General features: G+C 38.6%; 1 protein-coding gene across 11 annotated transcripts in view; it reads left to right on the forward strand.

Annotated features, from left to right (window-relative positions):
• LOC111146985 (sciellin) overlaps positions 1–14,859 on the forward strand; it is a 162,559-nt gene that overhangs the window by 75,528 nt on the left and 72,172 nt on the right. For 10 of the 11 annotated variants that reach the window (XM_022502799.1, XM_022502801.1, XM_022502800.1 and 7 more), the window contains exons 4-8: positions 1,544–1,603; positions 5,213–5,281; positions 10,357–10,425; positions 11,309–11,347; positions 13,184–13,264. In XM_022502799.1, coding sequence (XP_022358507.1) covers positions 1,544–1,603; positions 5,213–5,281; positions 10,357–10,425; positions 11,309–11,347; positions 13,184–13,264 — 318 coding nt within the window. The remainder of the gene's footprint in view (positions 1–1,543; positions 1,604–5,212; positions 5,282–10,356; positions 10,426–11,308; positions 11,348–13,183; positions 13,265–14,859) is intronic. The other variant, XM_022502805.1, reaches the window with a different exon arrangement.

Raw genomic sequence — 14,859 nt, forward strand, 5'->3', positions numbered from 1 at the left:
AATCTTAAAATCTAAATTCTAAATACCTGTTACTAAATTTTAAGGGAATATAGGGGTATTTAGAGACTCACATTGACTTTCGGAGTTGACATTCTTGGACAACAACCATTTCCTTTAGTAACACACTACTTCTGTCAAAGCCCAATATGGCACTTCTATTTTTCCATAGTGGTGGAGTGATGTCAAACGTGAATCATAAATTCTGTGTTGCAAATATTTGCACAGATGTGTGAGGATAGAAATGTCTAAGACAAATTATAATTGGTAGGAATGATGGTTTTATGCCAAGGATGCCTCATTCATAAAGGGCCAGGGAAGCCAAGTTGGATGATATGGCAGCTGCTGAATGAAGGGAAAATGGGCTCTGATGCTTTCCCCACTCCTACTGGCCCAGGTCTGGGCTGTGTGTTACGATTCTTCTTCAGGTCAGAATGTGTCCCGTGTCTGCTACTCTCTCACAAGTTTAGGGAATGGATACCAAGAGAGATGGAAATGTTCTCTTGGGATTTTTGAGGGCATAAATTTGCTGGAATTGTTTCAGTTTCACTGTTCATCTTTCTTTTTAATTATCTGCCACAGTTTCTTATATAGCTTTATTACAAATAGTTCCAGAGTGTTGAGTAACATTAGGGGAGCAGAACCAGGAGTAGTGCGGTATTTCAGGTTTGGTTGGGTTAACATGAAAAAGGTTCAGGTACTTGGTTCAAGGCCAAAAGCTCTACTACATGTTTTGACATTTCCTAAAGTTGCCTGTACTTTCAGGTCTGCTGTACAAAGTAAGAAAGGGTTTGGGATTTTATGTATGAAGGTCTATGTATGTAGTAAGGGTTATATATAAGGGTTAACTAGGAGAAAAAGCAAAGGTTTGAAATAAAAGATCTGGGTCCTACATCCATGCCTTCACTTACGAACCTTTTGGTCTTAAGAAAACCACAAAATCTCCGAGCAGTTTTTTCTTCTGTGAATTATGTATGACAGGGTCTTCTTTGCCTAATTCATAGGATTATTTTAAGGACCAAACAGTTCTCATGGTTCAAATGGGCCAAATCTGTTGTGAATGATTGGCCTTCTTAACCATAAATGTTGGTACTTATTTTCCTGCTTTTTGTCAAGGGAAACTATGAGGTGCATCAGATGAAAATGTATAGGTATAAAGGACTTAATTAAATTTAAGACATGTTTGTGGAACCTTTTGCCTTCCTGCAGAAACTGACTCTTATAATGTACACAGAGTTGATGTCCACATACATGTTCCCACACTCCGATAGGAAAAAAACCCCCACTCATCCCATTGTTGAATCACATGGAAATCTCATGGGATATATGAGAATAATGATCATTTGCACTGACAAACTTGTTTCTTTTCACCATGCTCTGTCAAGGGGAGACTGGTAAAAACAAATGTATGGTTGTGTTCTTATGCCTGAAATAAAATGAATTAACCTTGCTCTAAATAGTGAGCTCTTTGCTGTCTCCCTTGTTTAGTGTGTACCAAATACTGTGGTAACTCTCCATGTGACTTAGTTTTGTTCTTTCTTTACAGAGATGAAAATTATGGTAGGGTGGTGCTCAACCGACATAACTCCCATGATGCCTTGGACAGGTGAGTGTTTCAGACAAGTTACATCATTCGCAGAAACACAAAGACAATAGTTTTGAGAGAAGACTTGTTCAAGACAAGCTGAATATTTGTGGCTAGCCTCAGGCTTTCCCTGGCATTCTGGAAGTCTCTGTGATATCATTAGAGCAAAGTCTGTGCTTCTCCAACTCCATGCTTCCAGAACCACAGCTTGTGGGTATAGAATAACCAATCCATGGAGGTAGCCCTCTGGATGGGAAAAAGAAAGGGCTTCCACAGAAATGTGACCAGATAAGCTATCTCAGAATCTTAGGAAAAGGAACTTTAAAATACAGAAGTAACAGTCCCAGAGTTCACTTGCTTTATGGGCAGTATACTTCTTTTGAGAAACTCCAGGTTTGTGGAAAACCATTAAATGATACTGAGTGGCAAAATTAGCAGAAAAATTTAGACAAAACTCATAATCATAATAATGCAAATAATCTAAGATTGATCAAATAAATAGATAATACTCTTGTTAAAACACTTTTATGGGGGCGCCTGGGTGGCTCAGTGGGTTAAGCCGCTGCCTTTGGCTCAGGTCGTGATCTCAGGGTCCTGGGATCGAGTCCCGCATCAGGCTCTCTGCTCAGCCGGGAGCCTGCTTCCCTCTCTCTCTCTCTCTGTCTGCCTCTCCGTCTACTTGTGATTTCTCTCTGTCAAATAAATGAATGAAAAATCTTGAAAAAAACAAACAAACAAACAAACAAAAAACACATTTATGCTCACACACATGCAAGCAACCACACCCATCAGAAGAACCTGAGTATTTTTCAGACACAAGTTTCACTCTGTCTAGTAGCCTGTGTCTGTCTGTCACCAAACTGTATTTAGTAAAGGAGTGTGATTGTCTTTCATGGCATAGACTTTATAAGTAGACACCTTGAGTATTTTAGAAACTTTTATTTATGTATTTTTCTAAACCCTTTTAAACTTCTTCGTAATTTTGACCTGTTCTAAGGGTACCAAGTTTAGAGCCCTCTACACAAAGTATCTGTTTGGTTTTCTGGTTCCCAGGCTTAGTTCATCTGACTCATTGTTCTGTGACTACCTTTGCCCTCTCCTTAGTCTTCATGATTTTGAAGATTACAGCCTTGGTCTCAGATAGTCTCATCTCATCTCGAAGGGAATCTGATCATTTCAGTCCAGCTGCTAGTGAAAATTGCTCCCTCCGTTTTACTGGCCAACTCCCCTCCATATATACTGGCTAACACAGTACATTGAACTTTTAGCTTTAGTAACAAAAGTATGTGAGCCCAGAATGTTTTCCCCATAACCCATAGATAGAGTCTCAAAACACACTTTCCTAGAAGGGTAGTACGGGTGATTTTTCTCCTTGTACTTCGTCAAAGGGATGCCTGCTTAGCCCTTTTCTGCCCTTTCACATAGCCTGTACCCACTTTGGTGGACATGTCACCCCATTTTGGAGCATCTGTTATGTATTGCCATAGTACTAGGTACTGGGAATACAAAGATGCATAAAATACCACCCTTGACCTTAGGGAACCCTTACATGCTGGAAAAATATGGATCCATAGACTACAAGACTCAAATTTACCACGGAGGTGCTATTGTAGAAGTGTGTGACCGGGCCATGGGAGAAGAGATGAGAGAGCCTGACTGCCTGAATTAATCAGAGGCGGCACCCAGAAAGCGGTCTTTGGTGTTGGCACTGCTGTTTGAAGGATGAGGAGGGGTTTCTGAGTCCGGAAGTAATGCTGGTGGGCGTGAAGCAAGAGAGAAATGCTTCCGGAAGTAGCAATGTGCGCAGAGTGCTCCATGTGAGCAGAGACTGAAAAGACGAAAGGGAAGGGAAGATAAACAATACACCCTCCTCACCTAGGTAACAGCTTTACAGTAGGCATGAACGAAGAACTTCCACTGTGTCCTTCTGCCAGATTGTTTAAATCTGTCAGACAAGCCTGGTAGCACAAATACTGGGAGAGAGGCCTCCGGTGAGCAGACACTGGCTTGAGGACTGGGAATAAAACAAAGTCCCTGCTTCCATAGAACCTGCATCCTAGCTGAAGGTGGAGGAGGGGAGAGACTGAAAATAAACAATATAATGTGCTGTATGACCGTAAGTTCGAGAAAGAATAAAGTCAGCTAATGAGACATAAAGTGATGCTGTCTGAGAAGGGGCTGTTTGACTGAAGGGGGTCAGATGGCCCTGCAGTGCCTGTTTGTATTCATGCCTTCAACACAGTGATGGGCTAGACCAGGATTTCACTCTGAGATGCCTTTAAAACTTAGGGAATCACATTAGGCAATTTTCTTTCCTTTTCTCTTGCATCAACAGACACTGTTCCCTCTGCTCCCGTTTGAAAATGTTCATAGCTATTTATCCTCCAAGGCCCAGCTCAAACTGCACTTTACCCCTGGAGCTCTCTTTGATTCTCTTGCCTAGAAATAAATGTTCTTGCCATAGAACTTCCTTGCACTTTCCCTGAACTACTTTTATGACACTGGCCACTGTCTGCCCCTGGGTGTACATATCTAATTTGTCTCTCTAGGTCTGTGTCAGTCAAGTCCATAATTTTTTACTCTTGGCTTCCTCATAGTCATCAGCTACAGTAAATTGTATATTGTTTACCTTCCAGTATTTGCTTAATAAAAATACACTATATCAAGTTAAAAATTAAATTCTAAGTGCATGTACTGTTTTAGTGCTTTTCCAGATTCTGTATCTTTGATCTATCAGCTTCAAATGATGCTTTGAAATGCAAACAAAGTAAATCATGGTATAATTCCTCAAAGAGCTTGCTTTTCTTGTATCACAGGGTTATATAAGGCATTAAACAAACTGTTTTTGTTGATTGATCAGTCTGATCAAGATATTCCCATTTGCTTTGATGATCTTGATTCCTGCTATTGAACCTCCTATCCTGTCTTCCCTTCTTTTCTTGTCTTCTTTCCTCTCCCCTTTGTTCTGCCTACCTGTCTTCCTCAACTTCTCCTTGCCTACTGTATCTCTTCTCCCTACTTCTCCTCATCTCCCCTTTCTTCTCCTCTCCTCCCTCTACATCTCTCCTTTCTCTCTTCTCGTACTCTCTTCTCTTCGTTTCTTTCTAGCTTTTCCTGTTCCCTTCTTTTCCTTTCTCCCTTCAGTCAGCAAGTTCCCCCCCCCAGCCCTGTCCACGGTGCTGAACTTTAAATAAAGCTATTTGTATTCAGCCTGTTGAGCTGGCTTACGGTACTACTAGAATTCTGCAAACAAAACATAGATGATTTTTAAGGGATTGAGTTCTTATAATGTAAAAGCCAACAGTATTGCTAACAGTACGTATTAGTTATTAATCATTTTGCATGTCGTGTTCTTTGTTTTGCCTTTCCTTATCCCTAATTTGAATATGTTACATTGTAGTTAGAAATAATTGGACCTAAAGAATTCCTTTATTAGCATGGGGAGTTGGGTTTGCCATAATTTATTCTATCCAGGTCAAAACCTTGGAAGATTTAGATACTCTGAATCTGTCTTTCCTTTGCAACATGTACATCTCCTACCCAATAGGCCAAAATTTACCAAAAGCATGATAGATTTTATAAATTTTTTTGTAATTTATTTGATCTTTCTGTAATTGCTTTTTGCTGCAGGAAAGCAAATGAGAGAGATGAGCCAAAAGCTACGATTAGTCGGTACAGATCTGATGACACTTTAGACAGGTAAGGTGTTGTTGAACCATGTAAAGTAGAATGCAAAATGTCTATGAAATCCCATTTTTTATCACTCATGAGGTATTTAAATGTTTCCCAAAGTAAGTTTTGAACCATGATATCTTATCCCTAGGATAGAAGGGCTATTTGAATTGAATTATCACCTTCAAAATTCACAAAATCCTGACTCAACATGCTATTTTCTCAAAATCCTGCTGACGGTATGTTGATAAGAACAATGCTGAAGAAACTGATTTGAGTATAACCAGGGTGGACACTACATGGAATCTGTTCAGTTTAAAAGGAGAATTTGGTTATTTTCATGAATATGAGTCGTCTGTTCTTTTTTTTTTTTTATAGAGACTATACATTTTAATTATCAAGTAACTTTGATCCACTGTAGTATAAAGGCTCTGTAGTAAGTGAGACTACTCTTGTGGGTGACACTAGAGTCACCAGATGGTCTATAGAATGGGACCATTATGTTGTGCCTATTGTTAGTTCCTTCCCACAAAGAGGAAAAAGGCTCATCTCTATGGAGAAAATTGAGAAACATCTATTTTTTTTTTTTTAAAGTAGGCTCCATACCCAGTGTGGAGCCCAGTGCAGGGCTTGAACTCAACACTGAGATCAAGACCTGAGCCAAAATCTAGAGTTACACACTTAATTGACTGAGCCACCCAGGTTCCCTGAGAAATATCTATTTAGACTGAAGGAGTGTAAATGCTACAAATCACATTTTTATCTTATATTTGGTAGAGATACTCAGTAAGCATATATAAAGTGCAAAGTTAACATTTTTAGTTGAAGTCTAGACAATGGTCACCTGAGGATATTGACAGTTTAGGTCACTCCCTGTAGCTAAAGATATGCTGCTATTCTAGACAAAAATACCATCTGCTGCATTTTAAGCACACAAGCTGAAACTTATGGTGTCTAATATATTCTATATTCAGCATTTATTGGCATTAATTCATGTAGGAAATGTACATACTTCTATACCATTCGTAGGTTTTCAAACCAGTCTCCCTTAATAGAGGATAATCCACACTGGTATTCCTAAGGAGTTAACTTCTCTCTTGTAATAGCCTCAAAACAAAAAACAAAACAAAACAAAAAAAACACCCGAGTTTGTAGAAGTATCTGTACAAGATCTCATCTCTACAGAACTGAGTGGAGAGAGGAGTCAAAATAACTGTCCCTTCACGTTGGCCTTGTGGGCTGTCCTGTTGAGCCATTAATTGAAGACAGAAACCCTTTTTCTAGGAATGAATCTGAAAGATAATTATGCCTCAAGAAAGGTAAATATGTGGGAGACCTAAGCCTTTGTAGGCTGTGTATCTGAAGGTCTACATTGGGCCAGTCAAGACAGAGCCCTGGAACGTTAACAATGAACTAGACCAGACCTCACAGGCTAACAAGATGAGTCCTTCTCAGCCTCAGCTGCAAATTAGAATTACTAAGAGAGCTTTAAACTTTGCCGATAACTTGGTCCCACCACCTCTTGCCCTCAAAATTCTAATTTACTTAATCCGAGGTGGGACTTGGGCATTTTTAAAGCTTATGAAGTGATTCCATCGTGCAGCTGGAATTCAGAACCACCAATCTGGCCCAAATCCTTCATTTTGTACCCTAGAAAATGAGGCCAGAGATGACTTGCTTTATTTACACAGAGGTTTAGTGGTGTGTTTGGTCAGTTCATTTCCAAGGCAGTCCTGAGTCCCAGCAGTATGCTACATCTTTCTAAGGGTGGATATAGATGTGAGGGAAGGAACCCAGGAATCAGTAAAGAAAGGCAAGTCCTATCAGTAGTCAGACTTTTCATAATGCTGGCCACTCCAGATGTGAGATAGGAAATAATTTTAGGAGGAAGATGACCAAATATATTCGGTATACACGTGTATATGTATTTCAATAATGCATTTATTTTATTTTTATATTTTTTAAAAAATTTTATTTTTAAGTAATCTCTGCCCAGTGTGGGGCTTGAACCCACAAACCCGAGATCAAGAGTGGCATGCTCCACCATGGTGGCCCATAATAATGCATTTATTTTTAAATGAATTTGAGGAAAGTACTGACCTTATATTTGGAATTCTCTTTTAAAAAATATATATGTAAGTAAAAGCATGAGATGTTCTAAAGGAATATGAGTAAATACTAATATATGCAGCGTGCAGTAAGGTCCAAATCCTCAAGGTGGTCTAATGACTATTCGGATAACCTAGGTTGTGGTGCCCTCTAGTGTTCCATCATGGAAGTGTAACTTTTCCTTTGGTACTTTTGATCACACTGCTAAATGGCTGTATTTGAGTATTTCCTGTCTCCAAGATTGACACTTATCAAAACAACCTATTTCATATCAAAAGTTGGCAGAAACTTAACTTTCAAGAGAAATACAAAGAATCTCCCTAAGTAATAAGAAATTGACATATGTATTGGAATGGTGTATTAGAACTCTCTCCATTGTTACTCATAGACTGATTCCCCCAGTGGCATAGAAGAGATAGTGCAGGTGAAGAATAGCGCAGGAAGACATTTTGACCTAATACAGGAGTGTTAAAACAATCACACTACAGAATCAGATGTATGACACTGGGCCCTCCTGGAAAGACTTTTATTCCAGAGATACCCTACTTCTTAGTTGGGTGGTCAAGAGAAAGTCATTCACCTTCTCCGAGACTCCATTTTTTCATCTATAAAATGAAAATAATTACACCTCCCTTGTAAGGATATTTTAAAGAGTAGAGGAAAATGTATACAAGAAACAGCAAAGAGTAGGTGGCTGTTTTTATTATATCCAGTATTGCCCACATAGGCTTACACTGTAGAATTTTTTAAACTTTGTTTAATTTTAACATCAGAACTTACCTTGATATACACCTTGAGAATGTTTGATATTAAGGTTTTGTTTGTTTTAGACAGATTGTTGTTTTCAGTGAACCAGAGTAGCAATTTCCTAAGATTATTTTTAACTCATGTTAGGTCCTCATAGACAGCTATAAAGTATGAGTAGTGTTTCCAAGGAACATTTAAGATTTAAGATTTAGGGTCATCTGACCTCTTAAAGTACTCACGGTGGTTTACTGCAGAGCCCTTTAAATATAACCATCCCAGAGGCTCAGTAGCAGTTAGTGCCAGGGATACAGTTACAATCCTTGGCCTGATGATCACTTTGGACATGAATTTTTTATACATGAATTCTAGGAGCATGTACAAGTTAATGCTGGATTTTAAATGGTTTGTTGAGAATATGGAGTTCTGGAAGATTTCAATCTCCCTTCCTTTTTGCATTTAAGAGTTCATCAGTTTGTGGCATTATGTACTATAAACAAAAATTTGTTTGCAGTTGATGCATAACATTTTAATGTATTAGAGTTATTTATCCAATATTTTAGTCACACATATCAAGATGACATTAGGAATTGAAACCATTTTAAACTTATGACAGTTAAGTCACATTTTTTCCCCACATTAATTTTGTTTTTTGTTTGTTTGTTTGTTTGTTTTTAAGAGTGAGGAAAAGTTAGTTCCCATCTTTCCAGGAATAGTTTATGTAAAGCCATGTACTAAAGTCTATGGTAAAATTAACAGTTTAGAGAAAGTGATAGTAGACACATAGTATTGGAGCAACAGAAAAGTTTTGCTGACATTTTGTTTTCCTGAGCCTAATTTTGTTACATCCTAGTGTTGTGCACGTCTACAGAAGGCTCCAGGGAATAGTCCTATGACTTAGGAAGAACCTTCCTATCTGATATGAGGGAAGGAAGGGAAGGAGGCTCTGCAGTCATGAGAGCCCACCATTGGCATGGAGACCACAGGATTCCTAAGTTATCTTTTCCGACACAAGGGACAAATCACCTTTTCCAGATATGAACTCCTTGAGGAGACCTGAGATCTGAGGGATCAAAACCTCTGATGGCCATTAGAGGCTATTAACTAAATGTGTTAGTCAAAGTAAACTAATTCACCAGGGTAGAGTAACTCTTTTAACAAGTTCCTTCTCTTGTCCCCAAATCTATTGTGGTTTAGCACAATAGAAGATTACTGTTCACTCTCTTCAGGGTCCAGTGTGGTAGGTTGGAAGATAGGGGATGTCTCAGCTCCCTGAAGTGACTCAGGGACCTAAGTTCATGTTTTGATGCAGCCATCTTCAACCCATGTACAACAAAACCATAGTAGGAAGAGGAAGAAAGAACAAGGAGGATTACACAAAAAGTTTTATGATGGGTCTGGAAGTAGCAAACAACATTTCTGCCCACATTCTTTAGTCTAGAATTCAACCACATGGTCCCAAGTTAATTGAAATGAAGAATGGGAAATGTGGTCTTCCTGTGTGCTCAGAAGGAAAAGAATATTAGTTTGGCAGACATATAGCATTGCCTATGCCACAAAATATCTTAAAAAAATATTTGTTTTCATTGATACCTTTTCCAGACTTGAGAAGTACTGTCATTGACTGGATATACCTGTTATCAACCCTGTTGATAATACAGGATTTAGAGGTGCTGACCCCAAGCAATCAAAAACTGACATATAATTTTTGACTCCTCAAAACTTAACTACTATAACCCACTATCGACTGGAAGCATTATCGATAACATAAACAGATGATTAACACATATTTTGTATGTTATACATAAATGAATTCTTATAATAGAGTAAATATTATTAAGAAAATCATAAAGAAAAGAAAATACATTTACAATACCGTACTGTATTTGTCGAAAAAATCTGCATGTAAGTGAACACGTGCAGTTCAAGTCCATTTGATTCAAGGGTCAACTGTATTATTAAATAGTAATAAAAATAAAATATTTAGTTAAATGCTCCATGAATCAGAGAGTCTAGCAGAAAGCATAAACCTTAAAAATTCCAAAATGTATCAAAATAGCCTCATAAATAGATTTTGTCTTAAGTAGCTTTTTTTAAAATTGCAAAATATTCTAAAATATAATACCTGAAAACAAATCTCTTTACCAGCAAAAGATTTTATTGTGGAATTATTCTTTCATGACAGAGGTATGAAAGGACTTTAATGATCTAAATGTTCATCCAAACTTGTGTCTTGTTTCTTTATAAAGGATCTCAGACAGAAATGATGCCACTAAAACATATAAGGCCAATACCTTGGATAACCAACTAACCAATAGGTACAGGTATCTATTGACTTTGGGAAAGACCCAAGTACAATAATTTTCTAAGCATTACTTATCTACTTACAATTCTTCTGTCTTACTTGATTATCTTTCCATAAATTATTATCCTCTAGTTTTTAAACATAAAAATTCTGGAGTATATACCTTTATTTTTCTTCATGGTTAGAGAAATAGAAAATGTTTGTTGCCTTGCTTAATTTTTTTTAAAATTTTTTATTTTTTCAGTGTAACAGTATTCATTAATTTTTGCACCACACCCAGTGCTCCATGCAATCCGTGCTTGCTTAATTTTTTTTAAAGATTTTATTCACTTATTTGTCAGAGAGTACCCAATCAGGGGGAGCAGCAGGTGGAAAGCAAGTTCCCTGCTGAGGAACTAGCCCAGTGCAGGACTCTATCCCAGGGCTCTGGAATCATGACCTGAGCTGAAGAAAGACGTTTAACCAACTGAGCCACCCAGGCGCCCCTGTTGCCTTGCTTAAATATTGAGAGTTCATTGCTTCAGGTCATCATTCTTACCTCATTCATGTTTTTGTTTTAAATGAACCTGGTGGCAAGAGTATGAAATAATGTAAATGCCAATTTTACATTCTTTTTGCTAAAGAAAATTACTGAACTCAATAAATAAAAACATTGGGCCTAAATGATACTGAATTTTCTGAAATAAAATGATTTCCTTTAGAATCTAGTACAAGACAAAAAGATCATGAAATCACCTGATCAAATTTATTCAAATAGTGATGCTTTTCTTTCTCTTTCTCTCAAATAATGTATCCCTTTAAATAGAAACTCTAAATTCATGGACAATTGCAAATTGGTGCAAGCATTCATTCTTCATTGTTGCTCAAACTTTTGCCTTTCTTGTATTTTTCCCCAGAAACATGTCCACGTTTAGATCACCAGAAGCAGCAAAGATGTATGTATTTTTCTGATGGAAGTTACATTTTAAGAACAAAGTGTATTTCTTTGTATGCGCTGAAGACAAACCCGGGTATATGCTCCTCGGGCCAAAGTTTCATTATAAGAAAGCCATATTCCTGTTGCTTAAGCAGAGTTTAGCAGAAATAAGAAAATGGTGCACGAACCTTTAAATATTTACCATCTGGATTTTTTTTCTAAGATTTTATTTATTTATTTGACAGGCAGAGATCACAAGTAGTCAGAGAGGCAGGCAGAGAGGAGGAAGAAGTCTCCCCACCGAGCAGAGAGCCCCATGTGGGGCTCGATCCCAGGACCCCGGGACCATGACCCGAGCCAAAGGCAGAGGCTTTAACCCGCTGAGCCACCCCGGTGCCCCATACCATCTAGATTTTAACAGAAAAAAATTACCAACCTCTGTTTTTTTTTTAAATATATATATAATTTTTATTTATTTTTTTAAATAAACATATAATGTATTATTAGCCCCAGGGGTACAGGTCTGTGAATCGCCAGGTTTGCACACTTCACAGCACTCACCATAGCACATACCCTCCCCAATGTCCATAACCCCACCACCCTCTCCCTGCCGGTCTCCCCCATACCAACCCCTGTTTTAACCAAACATCTTAACCTAAGTCATTCTTTTCTTCTTTTCTTTTTTTGTCTTATTTTTTCCCCTTTCCTTTTTATTTATTTTTTCTTTCTCCAAATCTTTATTTAACTTCTAGTTAGTTAAGATACAGTGTAATATTGATTTCAGGAGTAGAATTTAGTGATTTGTCACTTACATACAACACCCAGTGCTCATTGTAACAAATGCTCTCCTTAATGCCCATCACTCATTTGATCTTTAATATTTTTCTCCCACAGATCTTTATTTTTCCCTGTTCTTATGGCCACTAACTTTCTTCTCCTACGTTTCCCTTGTCTTTCAAAACACCCATCACATTACAATTCAACTGAGTCGTGAAATCATATGTTTGTTAGTAATCGATTTAGGTGAAGTACATTTTCTCAGAAACATACTACTAGTGATTATAAACAGCCAAATTAGGTGGGTTTTTGAAAACAGAATTGGCTTTTAAATTTTTATTTACAAATAAAGTAATTTTCACCTTGGACCATACCTCTCAGTCGTTGAAACAGGTCTCGGTTCCTTCTTTTTTTTTTTAAGGTCTATGTATATTAATAAATGCTAAATAGAGATTTAAAATGGTGTGATTTTCAGGGGCTCCTGGGTTGCTCAGAGGTTGAAGCCTCTGCCTTCGGCTCGGGTCGTGATCCCAGGGTCCTGGGATCGAGCCTCACATCGGGCTCTCTGCTCAGCAGGGAGCCTGCGTCTCTCTCTCTCTCTGCCTGCCTCTCTGCCTACTTGTGATCTCTGTCAAATAAATAAATAAAATCTTTAAAAAATAAAATAAAATAAAATAAAATGGTGTGATTTTTAAATGTTGTCTTAAACAATCTAATGCTATTAACTGCAAAAAAGATGCAGTGTAATTCTGCTAGTCACAGTATATACAGGATTTTATTTATATATAATATGAATCCAGAGCATATCAGAATTCATTGGTCCGGATTTCAGACACACAATGTCATATAATGAATGGTTTCATTCTGTTTCTTCAGTTCTGGTTACTTGGATGAAGGCCAGATGATTTATAAAATGGCTAAACTAAGGAAGAACTTGTTTTCTGTTCTTCTTTTGTCCTTTGAAACATTTTATGGTGGGTAAAGAGCAGGTGGGAATATGAGTAGAGGATAAGACATTTCAAAGGTGGGACGGCATAAAAAAGTTTCAAGAATGTGATTTGTGGTTGTGATTGAACAGGCAACCTAGAGTTTCGTTCAGTGCCAACACTGCCAGCACCCCGGCTCCCACCGCTGTGACAACTCCTGTAAAGAAAAAGAGGTATGAAGGGCTGGTTGCATCTGCTTCTTGCTGATGTTCTGTACAGGATTGTCCTTTATTAATTTCTGAACCAAACCATCCATCAAGATGCCCTGCGGCATTCAGAAGTTGGTCTCTCGTCCCTGTTCCTTCCTCCCTTTCCAGGGATCCAGTTCCGCTGGATTCTGCTGTCCTTAAACTTTGTTCCTTTTCCTCCTCTTTTCTGTTTCAAACATGCAGTCTTGGGGCACCTGGGTGGCTCAGTGGGTTAAGCGTCTGACGGTTAAGCGTCTGACTCTTGATTTTGGCTCAGGTCATGATCTCAGGGTTGTGAGATCCACCCCAGGTGGGACCTCTGTGCTCGCTCATTGTAGAGTCTGCTTATGGATTCTCACTCCCTCTACCTCTGCCCCTCCCCCTGCTCACACTCTAAATAAAAGAATAAATATGATCTTAAACAAACAAACAAATATGTAGTCTTGAATATCTAGGTAATGCTTTTGATGACAGAGTTCAGCAAAGGATAAGCTACTTCAGGTAACACCTTTAGTAGAGTCCTACTGCGGGGAATGCCTTACCCTGAAATAATTATGACTGTGGGATGGCCAAATGTTGCCTTGCTCCTGAAATCTGCCTGCATCGCTGGGGTCTCCTCTGCCCTGTAGATTAGGTTGGTCCTACTTCCAAGTACAGAGTCAAAGGCCCCGTCTTGAGACTTCTATTTATGTAGTAGGCACAGAGAAGCAGCTAGACCTGTGGTGGCAGAATACTCTTCATGAGACAGAATGTGATGTTCAAAGCAATTTTTGCTTGTTGGAGAGAACACAGTGCTAGTGAATCATCATCAGATGGAAAACAAGTATTCACAAACCTCAGTGTTTTAAAAATGTTTTTATTTTCTTTGCCTGCACCTAGAACTGTGCCTAGTTTGGGTAGGTTTGTGGAATGACTGGCTGATTGCCAAAACACTCCTGCAGTCAGAATTCTGGCTGTGTCTGCGGAGTCTCAGGAAACGTGATCACCTTTCTCACTTGGACCCAAATTTCACATCTCCTATCTACTGCAAGAATCTTTCCTCTGGGGGCGCCTGGGTGGCTCAGTGGGTTAAGCCGCTGCCTTCGGCTCAGGTCATGATCCCAGGTCCTGGGTTCGAGCCCCACATCGGGCTTTCTGCTCAGCAGGGAGCCTGCTTCCTCCTCTCTCTCTGCCTGCCTCTCTGCTTACTTGTGATTTCTCTCTGTCAAATAAATAAATAAAATCTTTAAAAAAAAAAAAAAAGAATCTTTCCTCTGACAGATTAGGCATAATTCAGGATCACTGAAGCCAGCAATAAGACTCTACTTTTATGATATATATTGGACTAGTTCTTGTGAGTAGCACTGATGACTTACATTGAGTTGAAATCTACTTTGATTTATGCCCATCTCTTCTTAGGCACCTGTGGTGCCTCAGAGAACAGACCTGCTTCAAGAATTTAAAGCCAGCTCTCCTGTCTTCCTTATCCTAGCCTTTCCCTCTCTGGGCTTTCCTCTGACATGTCACTCTCCTCTACATATCTTCATTTTTGGTCCATATCTAAATCTTTCTGACAGAACCCTAAGCTATCTCTATCAATT

This window comes from Enhydra lutris, unplaced genomic scaffold (assembly GCF_002288905.1).
Source record: "Enhydra lutris kenyoni isolate GAN:26980312 unplaced genomic scaffold, ASM228890v2 scaffoldscaffold15, whole genome shotgun sequence".
NCBI lineage: Eukaryota > Metazoa > Chordata > Mammalia > Carnivora > Mustelidae > Enhydra > Enhydra lutris.